The sequence below is a fragment of the Pistacia vera genome, unplaced genomic scaffold (assembly GCF_008641045.1).
Source record: "Pistacia vera cultivar Batoury unplaced genomic scaffold, PisVer_v2 Contig653, whole genome shotgun sequence".
Classification (NCBI taxonomy): Eukaryota; Viridiplantae; Streptophyta; class Magnoliopsida; order Sapindales; family Anacardiaceae; genus Pistacia; species Pistacia vera.
Window position 1 is genome coordinate 1 of NW_022196505.1, and position 10,950 is coordinate 10,950.

Sequence of the window (10,950 nt, forward strand, 5' to 3'; positions counted from 1 at the left end):
TATTTCAGTTTAACCCTTCTTACATTCTATTAATATATTTTCGCTATTTTTCTGAATTTCTCTTTTAATCTGTTTATTTAACAACACCCGTGTCTTGTTTTTGTGAAGTGCCCTCAGCTCCTCATTAATGGCTTTCATCCATTTTGGATTTTTCATGGTTTCTTGTACGTTAAAAGAGAGACCACAAGTAAAAGCTGAAAAACGAGGAAGTAATTGATGATATGACACAAATTGTTGGATTGAGTGTTTTACTGGGTTCCGAATAGCACTAGGAAGATTAATTTGACTTTTAGGTGGATGTGCAATATCAAGACCATCTTCCTCAAGTGATTAGATTGGACCGGCAAGTTGGCGATGGGTTGTTGTTCTTCAGGTTGTTGTTCTTCAGGCTGTTCTTCTTCTTGTTTTTCCTTTGTTTTTAACTCCACTTTTATTTGGCTCTGTTTTGTTATTTTTCTCCTTGAACAAACCGTCTTTTCCTTCTCCATCTACACCTCAGCGTTCATTAGTTTATTGATAAAACCTTTCACATTTTTAGACAAGTTTTTACCATCTTCAGCAAGCACACTTGATTGCTCTTCAATCTATGGTTGTTCAACAATACTAACATTTGAAGCAATTCGTGGAAGTAGTCCCCAAGACTATTCTTCTTGCGGGAGCAAACCCATTGTACTAAGGAATATCTTCTCAAAACATTACATCCATGCTTTAAAAGAAAAAGATTCTACCAGAGGGATGGCAACATCTATACCTCATTTGATAAGGTGTATAGCCAAGGAAGATGCATTTAAGGGCTCTTCGATCCAACTTAATCTTATTGGAGATGTGACACTACGCTTGGTAAGTGTTAGGATCCCACATTGGAAAAGAAAAAGGTGGGCATGTGGGTTATAAAAGGCTTGTGCACCTTCCCTTGGCAAACCGGTTTTCCAAGAAGAGTTCTACCCAAGCCTATGAAAGACTCATTGCTCAGCCCAATTGTTGAGTTGTTGGAGTGAGTTCCTATCAATTAGTATCAGAGCATGATCTTGTGCCCACAAGACGTTGTCTATGTGGCAGGCTGACCCGTGGCAGGCTGACCTTGGGCCCAGGCTGCTACCCCAAGAAAGGGCATGGAGACCCGAGGGAAAAGGGATCCGCGTAGTCACCCATGGGATAAAGAGGCCGTCATGGACGTCGGTTGTAGAAGTGTGGTGGAATGTTAGGATCCCACATTGGAAGGGAAAAGGGTGGGCATGTAGGTTATAAAGACTTGGGCACTCTCCCTTGGCCAGCTTGTTTTCCAAGGAGAGTAACTCATTGCCCAGCCCAATTGTTGAGTTGTTGGAATGCCTTCCTATCAGTAAGGCTATATCTAGGAAAGAAAAAATAATTTCAAAATCAATCATAGACTGATTACACAAAAGAATAGGAGTCAACCCTATATATACAAGTAATTAAGGAATAAAGACTAATTAGCTGGAACATTGAATACGACTTATTAATGAAGAAGTATTCTGATATCTTTTGGAACAAATGTAGTAAATTCCAACTCCATGGACAAGACATGACTATCAAATTGAACATGGCATTTAGCCTGTTGCCTATAAATAATCCCTCTAACACAAGGCAAAAATGAAATGAATGATTCTCTCCAAAAGACTCTCTCTCTCTCTCTCTCTCTCTCTCTCTCTCTCTCTCTCTCTCTAAGTTTTCTCCTAATTTTGGATCTTGTTTTGCTTTATTTTCCAGTCAAGAGGTTGGCTAGAGAGTCAAAGGGTCTACTCCAGCAACAACCCAGCTGCCCTCCTAACATTTCTCTCTTTTGCAACTTCCAATCTTCCAAGAGGAGTGGCCGAGAAGATAATCCTAGGGCCTACTAGATTCCATCTGAATCTAGTTTAGCCCTTCACTGAGGATATTTNGAAGTGAGGTATGAAATATTTAAACTTTTAACGAGATTTGAGAAGAAAGAAGGAACGCAATTGTGAAAATATTAGTGTATCTGTATCTCATCACTTCTATTTGTTGCTTTTGGTTGGTTCTTGCTTCCTGTTATTAACAGTTGCATGTGCTTATGTCGTAAAATTTTCAAAGATTGCGAGTTTTACTGCAATGTATTCACTGTTGCAACTCCCTCGAGAAATACTTCCACATCTGTAAGTTGGCGCCAGAACCTCAACTAGGAGGAACCAAATTTGTAGTATACGTGTCGGAATCAGTCCAACTTCAGCTTCTTAGGTCTTACCAAATTGGGTTCTGCCATTTTATCTGCTCTTTATTACCATGTTTGAGCAAACTTGCCGGCAATAACTTATCGTTGGTTTACTTGTTACTCTAGCTTCTAGTTTCAGGTGTTGCATCAATTAAGTTTCCATCAGTGTATCCACAGTAGACTAAGACCCAACACCTAATAACCTTCTTCCGGTAAAATGTTTAGAACGTTATGGGATTGTCGGACCAAATTTTATTTTGCCAAAAACATTATCATAAACTGTTTATTACACGAAAGGATCAGCAATACGCTGCAAACACTCCATGAGTAGAAATAATATTAAAAGTTCTCATACTATTTTTGGATCTATTCATATAAGCCTTAGACTAATCTCGCCGTGTCCAGTTAACTTCTGACACACTAGTTTTATGATGCTTTTTATCATCGTGTCCATGATCAATTAAGTTTAAAGAAATTGCATACTGGTTCCTAAGTTTATGACTCATACTAAAATAAACTTGGAAGACGAACGAAATCTCCCATCTCCAGAGACCAAAAAAAAAAAAAGCTCATTTTTATTAGTTGTCATGAACATATAAAGGAAATGAAAATTTCAGATGTAAGGATCATAAAAATTCTCCAATATCAAATGTGAGAAACAACCCAAGCAAACTTGAAATGAAGTTCTATCAATCCCTCATCAGTGGCAATAAATTCCAAGGATTACATGAAAAAAGTCACTTCCTTGATTATCTTATGTTCCCTTAAAAGAATCCAAAGAAATACTTGCTAAAATTAACTCATAAAATACAGTTACAGTAACAATTGTGATCAAAACCAGGGTTTCCATTTGACATAACCCCATTCTGACCGCTCTCCTACCTATCTTTGAGTTCCTGCTCAAACTGAAGCAACTTTTCGCGAACAGGCTGCAAAAACTGCTTCAAATCCTGGCAGATCTGCCACTTATCTTGGTGCAGAAGATCTTTTTCTTCACTAAGCTTTACTTCCATCTACATGTGAGAAAAATAATAAAATTATGGTAAGGGAAGTCCATCTCTGCTCTGCATACATGTCACACCTAAAACATTTTAATTTATTCTCACTACGGTGTAAATAAATAAGTATGCTATCCTGCAATTGTTTCAAGGCCAACATGAAAGCTCAACCTTAACAACAGACAAGGGCATAAAACAAATCTCCAACACGAACATGCATCCAAGGACTGGTCTAGCTAAACTTGGCTAAAATTGAGATGCACAGCAAAAACCTGTTTTCAGTCTAGGAAGGGCTTGAATTTGAGAGTTTAGACAGCGAATATCATGACAATGCTCAATACCCAGCAAAGACCAATACTGTAATTATAAAACGACTCAATCAGCCAAAATCATCTGCTTAATATGACTGCAAGTACAGAATTCAAGTGCCCTTCTTTAGTGGTAGTATAAATCTGCACTGGGTAATACTTGAAGCCCACACAAGTTTTTTATTTTCTTCAACTTTTTGTTCCATAAATAAGCCCTCAAAATAGTTGAGCACATATTTATGCAAGAACCTCAAACTCACAACATCATGATTGAAGCTCATAAATAAAATACCATTAAGTCAAACATAAATAATTAAAAAGGGAGATGTCACAAGGAAGATTAACTCAGTCTTAAAGGGCTGCTTAAAAGTTAGTTTAAATATTGCTTAGTAGTGTAAATTTGATTTTATTTTATTTCATTTTATATTTGATAGGAAACTATGAAATTAAACTTATCCAAGTAGACTAGATTGGATGTTAGAATCCCATAAACATGTTTATCAATTAGACCAGGCTGACCAATCTCAGAGAACAAGTCAAACTCAACAAGTTACTGTAGCCATAGTCAAACAACTGCACTAAAGATCATGGTTAAAAACAGCATCTCCTTTTCTTTGATTAGTATTTAGCATCCTCTAATTATTTATACACAACAGCAGGAGTTGCTCATGGTGAAAAGTTTCTCGTTTTTCATTGCCCCTTCCTCATATAACAGTCCTGTTGTTCTCCATATGTTACAAATGAAGGTCAGCCCACATCAGACAATATCATTCATACCTCTTCAATCTAAGAGGTATATTTTGTCTAAAACAAAGGGCTTACCCCACCAAACACATATCATTTGCTCAATTTAATGCAACTCATCAAATGTCAGTAACTATATAGTATATGAAACAAAGAGTTTTTCAATATTATATCTGCTATATACTTTTACCTATTCAACAAAGTAAAATTTATATAGAGGGAATGTACCTGCAAATCGTCCAGCTCACCGAATGAGAACTCTGGGATCTCTATACGGCCCTTGACTACCTTTTTCTCCTCCCGGATAATCCACTCTCCTAATAATATTTTCATTATTGTTAAATAAACACAATATATAAATTGAAAACAAGAATGAAAACCAGTATACACACATGGTTACCTTTGACTTTCAGTGTCAACTCGTAAGTGTAGCCAACACGTTTCTTGTTTCGAACAGTCACCAAGAATGCCTGCTCAATAGAAAAGTGTACATTCAGAGATATAAACAAAGAAGAAAAAAAATAAAAGACTGTGAAGCCCTAGTAACAAAGGGAAGATTTTCATTATAATAACTGATTAAGCTATAACAAAATAATAATAAATTAAACAATCATAAAAAGTATTGAGATCCTCCACTATTAACTCAAAACAACTAAGAACCATAAAGTAATTTATGCAATATACAAGGCTGATATTCAAGAAGAGTCAGCAAAAAGTTTAATAAAGAAGCCCCAAATGTTATATAGCTCAATTCCTTTTCCTTGAGAAATAAGAGAAGAATAAAGGAAAGTTAACACTTTTTACACCAACATTCTATGATCATAAGACTGTTTTCTTGTCTCAAAGTGTGATCTAGCACTCCCAAAACTCACTTTACTTAAAAACTAGTTAAGCTGCCATAATACTGAGAGAAAAAGCAATAAATATTACATGATAAAAGATAAAATTCACTGAGACAAAAAAGCTAAGGAAAATAACTGGAACCTCCATAAATGACTAATCCAAAATATCAAATCCATGCCGCAAGAACTTACATCGCCTACACAGTTTGACACTTCTTTTATTTCTGCCTTGCCACCAGGGAACTCAAGGGTGCCCACTGTTATAAGCAACTCCTGCACAAAGTAAAGAAACAAAGAAATTTTGCGTAAGTGCTACTTTACACATGGAAAGAGAAAAATAGTTTCTAGAACACAAAATAAGCTATGGCTTAACTATGACAAATGCTCACCTAATACCTTAAAATAAAAACCAAAAATAAGTTCTAACAAGTTTTAAGTTAGAAAAAGAAGAAAAGGGTAAAATGATTACCAGTTGATGACATACAAACCTTTATTCTATCACTTGCCCACTTATTAAGGCTTTTCTCCTCCCAGGTTCCTGCCTATACCAGATACAAACCATACAAACAGAAATAAGCAACCAATTCAAATAAAAAATCAACCAAAAATAATGGCAATATTTACACACACAAATTGTCATAGCACGAAAAATTTCGAATTGAAAAGTATTTGATGTTAAGCTCCTAGTATATATGGCCAAGAATTCATGCTCAATCCTCCACAAAACTAATCACACCATCAACTGCAAGCTATCAGAAGAGGATATTACCCCACCACATACTAAAAGATTTAAAATACACAAACACAAAACACATACAATTTTCACCCAAGTAATTTCATAGCTCAACAGAGCTCCAGCCAAAACCAGGCATTCCTCATTAAGATTGATTTAACATCAAAACCAATCTTAAAAAGATATCACACACTTAAGAAATTGAAAAAAAATACCAAAACCAATTCAACAGTGCACCAAACATCAAGATCAGATACCGTAGAAATTATAGCCTAAAAACAAGAAATTTACGTACACTAAAACCCTTTTTTTGTTCCTTTAACCTTAATCTTGGATCTAACAACTACATTATAACAAGTAACTGAAACAACAAGCAATAATCCCACATAACAAAACAGATAAAATCTTTCCCTACAATCACCAAACAAACCATTGATTAACATCTAAAGAATCAGATCAATAAACCAACATATATAATATATAAAAATAAATAAAATAAAAAAGCATACCCGGTTCCAAACAGAGCCGAGAGTTGCGGGCTCTGATTTTTGCGAAAGAATATCATTTTGTGTAAGCTTTTTGGGGACAGGAAGCGGCGCGGCATCGGTTGTGGCTTCCCTCACCCAGTATGTATAAGAAGAGCCTTGTGGTTGTTCAGAGGACACTTTTGCTTCTCCATTCTCCATTGCACACAAGGTGTTTACTGAAATTACAAAGAGAATGCAGAGGTGGAAAAGGGGAGGGGAGAGCAATTGGGTGAATGCTTTGAGAGTTATTCCTTCGAGCTGGGAAGTTTCGCGTATGTTGCAGAAAAATGGGGAAAGAAATAAATAGAAAATAGACAGGTGAGTCTCTGCGTTGCGTTGACGGTTGACCGGTCTATTCTATTTTATTGTATTGAATTTGGAGGTAAATTTTTGGTTTGGTATGACGGGAGTGGAGGATCTTCCCGAAGCTTTCGGTTGGGTTGTGTTAATGGAGTTTGGGAAAGGATTTTCTGGCCCACAAAACCAGAGGTTCTAGCCCATTTGCCCAATTACAGGTGGGGTGGCTCTGTGTACTACTAAATTACTGAATTGAAGAAGACGTGATATGTATGGAAAATCTTAATTCTGTTGTAAGTGATAAACTTCCTACATGATCCACGCAAGTCCACTTGAATATACACAAAATTATGATTAATTATACAAAGTCCACTTAAATATACATTAAATTATAATTTATCTTTTGTATAATTGGTATGTCAGGAGGAAATGCTATAAAGTTAGCCCATTTCCTTCATTTTACACCACTCAATTGAGAAGAGCTAATAAGATTTCATTACGTCTTAGCCCTCTTTATTATGCTTTCTCTTTTTTTCAATCCCTATTAGTTTATTTTATTGCAGTTACACCATTTAAATTAGCACAAATTCAAGAAAGTGAATGGTGTGTATTATTATACAAGGACGTATTAGTTTGTAATTACCTTTTTCTTTCTTTCTTTATTTAATGATCTTCTTCTCGAATGCTATCCCTATTGAAGAACAAAACATTAATGTAAATAATTTATTAAATAGGAAAATATCACATTAACTCTATTGAATGAGACTCAAATGTCAAATCCTTCTAAGAAGCCTAATTACACCTATTACATGGCAANAGCTCCAGCCAAAACCAGGCATTCCTCATTAAGATTGATTTAACATCAAAACCAATCTTAAAAAGATATCACACACTTAAGAAATTGAAAAAAAATACCAAAACCAATTCAACAGTGCACCAAACATCAAGATCAGATACCGTAGAAATTATAGCCTAAAAACAAGAAATTTACGTACACTAAAACCCTTTTTTTGTTCCTTTAACCTTAATCTTGGATCTAACAACTACATTATAACAAGTAACTGAAACAACAAGCAATAATCCCACATAACAAAACAGATAAAATCTTTCCCTACAATCACCAAACAAACCATTGATTAACATCTAAAGAATCAGATCAATAAACCAACATATATAATATATAAAAATAAATAAAATAAAAAAGCATACCCGGTTCCAAACAGAGCCGAGAGTTGCGGGCTCTGATTTTTGCGAAAGAATATCATTTTGTGTAAGCTTTTTGGGGACAGGAAGCGGCGCGGCATCGGTTGTGGCTTCCCTCACCCAGTATGTATAAGAAGAGCCTTGTGGTTGTTCAGAGGACACTTTTGCTTCTCCATTCTCCATTGCACACAAGGTGTTTACTGAAATTACAAAGAGAATGCAGAGGTGGAAAAGGGGAGGGGAGAGCAATTGGGTGAATGCTTTGAGAGTTATTCCTTCGAGCTGGGAAGTTTCGCGTATGTTGCAGAAAAATGGGGAAAGAAATAAATAGAAAATAGACAGGTGAGTCTCTGCGTTGCGTTGACGGTTGACCGGTCTATTCTATTTTATTGTATTGAATTTGGAGGTAAATTTTTGGTTTGGTATGACGGGAGTGGAGGATCTTCCCGAAGCTTTCGGTTGGGTTGTGTTAATGGAGTTTGGGAAAGGATTTTCTGGCCCACAAAACCAGAGGTTCTAGCCCATTTGCCCAATTACAGGTGGGGTGGCTCTGTGTACTACTAAATTACTGAATTGAAGAAGACGTGATATGTATGGAAAATCTTAATTCTGTTGTAAGTGATAAACTTCCTACATGATCCACGCAAGTCCACTTGAATATACACAAAATTATGATTAATTATACAAAGTCCACTTAAATATACATTAAATTATAATTTATCTTTTGTATAATTGGTATGTCAGGAGGAAATGCTATAAAGTTAGCCCATTTCCTTCATTTTACACCACTCAATTGAGAAGAGCTAATAAGATTTCATTACGTCTTAGCCCTCTTTATTATGCTTTCTCTTTTTTTCAATCCCTATTAGTTTATTTTATTGCAGTTACACCATTTAAATTAGCACAAATTCAAGAAAGTGAATGGTGTGTATTATTATACAAGGACGTATTAGTTTGTAATTACCTTTTTCTTTCTTTCTTTATTTAATGATCTTCTTCTCGAATGCTATCCCTATTGAAGAACAAAACATTAATGTAAATAATTTATTAAATAGGAAAATATCACATTAACTCTATTGAATGAGACTCAAATGTCAAATCCTTCTAAGAAGCCTAATTACACCTATTACATGGCAAATTGGCAATGATATTAATTTATATTGACATATGACAAAATCAAGGCGAATCCATAAATTTCTGTTATGGTGGACAAAAAACAAAATCAATTACACATTAATATTTTTATTATAATGAGTCAAAATTCAGAAATTGAGTGTTTTCCACCCCAACCCACTTTGACTCTTTTTTATACTTTTTTATTATGGATGTTTATCATTATTATTGTAACATATTATAAAATATTTATTTTTAGGCATAATTATCACTAATATTATTATAAATAATTAGAAGTTAATTTTTTTCTTTTTTATTTCTAAAGCTAATTTTAGATGTGTAAGATGACAAATATACATTACAACATTCTTCAAATTACAAAAATAAACTTAAATAGAATTTTAATTATTAAATAAATATGTAAATAAATTTTAAAAAGCAGTGAAAGTTTCGACGCCTATTACAACCAAATGACATTTTGAAATCCAATGGAACCATCAGATTTTGATAGATTGGCGTTGTCTGGTGTCAATGGGTCGGTGGTGGTGTAAACACACATCTTTTTCGAGTTTTGATCATCAGTTGACACCAATTAACCGACGATTGACCAGATCATAATTTTTATTTTTTAAATTATTAATTAATTAATGACTTGTCTAATAAAAATTATTTAAATACATTAGAAAATTAGAATTTAGTAAAATTTTGTCTTCAATCTATATTTTATAAAATATTTTCTTAATTAAGTTTGGATAACCCCATATCCAACCCAAATAGGATGGGTTAAGATTGGTGCCCTATTTTCAATTGCTTGGACAACGCCTTGGACTCCAATTATTAAGGAAGATGTTTGGACACGTGTTACCGAGTGAGGGTAACGATTACGCTAGTGGCTGTGCTAGCACATCTCAAAAGATTTATGTGTAAAAGACGTGGTATGAATTTAGTTACCATAACTTTTTTTTTATTTTTTTATATAAAGTTTAGAAGTAGAAGCGTGTGACAGGACAGCCGTTCTCTAAGCTTAGTGTCAAAGATTAAACAATATTGGTAGATTCAAGTGTTTATTTAATCATCTCTAGAGCAGATATATAAGTTAGAAAAGTTAAAAAAATAATAAAACTAAGGAGCACCACTACTTTACTTCACTATCGATGATAAAAAAATAAATACTAAGTTTAATCTGCTTGAGATCTCAAACCTCGTGTCATAATATTAAGAATGACATTATACTCATTAACACTTTTCATTAATTTTTTTTCACTAACGTCACGTGTCAGCTTACAATTCATCAGTTCATATGAGTCTCGTCTGTCTAATAATGGATCCCACCTAATCAAGCCAATCAAGAACTCCCACATAAGGTTAGTGAGAGGAATTAATGAGGAAGGTTAGTGAGATTAGTATTATTGTAATATTAAATGGAAACCTAAGTTATGCTCAACTCACTGTGAACACGAAATTGGGACAATATTTAGGATGTCATCAGAGATAAAATTTGAACTTGAAATTAACCAAAAACAAGTAGGTAATCAAAGTTCTTTGAGCATTATCCCCTTATTTCTTGAACCTCCTATAACTTTCTTTTAATTATTATTTTTTGGTATTTCAAACTTTCTCATAGACTTCAAATATTGGGCTACAAGCTTATCGTTTGGAGTTGTAGCTTTTGCGCAACCCTTACCCACGTACTTGGCCTCGGATTCCATATTTGGCCTGTAGGGCTTGTTTAAGCAACTTTGACTAATCTTTTTATTTCTTAGATAAAACTCTTAAATGTTCTTATGAGTTCTTCATTTATGGCCTTTCGACCCTGATATTTTATCTCTAATAATCATTTAAGTAATATTATGAAATAAAAATATTGAAATCTATTGTGCGTCAAATCATGAAGCATAGATCTGTGCCACGTGTCAAGTCATATAGTGCTATGCAGAAAATCCGAAGAGCATACATCCCAATTTACTGCGAAGATATCCTTCTAGAATCAA

General features: G+C 34.4%; 1 protein-coding gene across 2 annotated transcripts; it reads right to left on the reverse strand.

The window, feature by feature from the left end:
- Window positions 1-2,809: 2,809 nt before the first annotated feature.
- On the reverse strand, window positions 2,810-8,494 carry LOC116111907. Of its 2 annotated transcripts, none has more exons than XM_031398074.1 (6): window positions 7,853-8,494; window positions 5,575-5,628; window positions 5,279-5,359; window positions 4,645-4,714; window positions 4,473-4,561; window positions 2,810-3,207 (listed from the first exon to the last, which is right to left on the reverse strand). In XM_031398074.1, the coding sequence occupies exons 1-6, from the start codon at window positions 8,027-8,029 to the stop codon at window positions 3,073-3,075; spliced, it is 606 nt and encodes a 201-aa protein (XP_031253934.1). In that variant the 5' UTR covers window positions 8,030-8,494; the 3' UTR covers window positions 2,810-3,072. The 2 variants fall into 2 exon arrangements, with proteins under 2 accessions (XP_031253934.1, XP_031253933.1); XM_031398073.1 differs by lacking the exon at window positions 7,853-8,494 and adding an exon at window positions 6,329-6,964.
- Window positions 8,495-10,950: the final 2,456 nt, after the last annotated feature.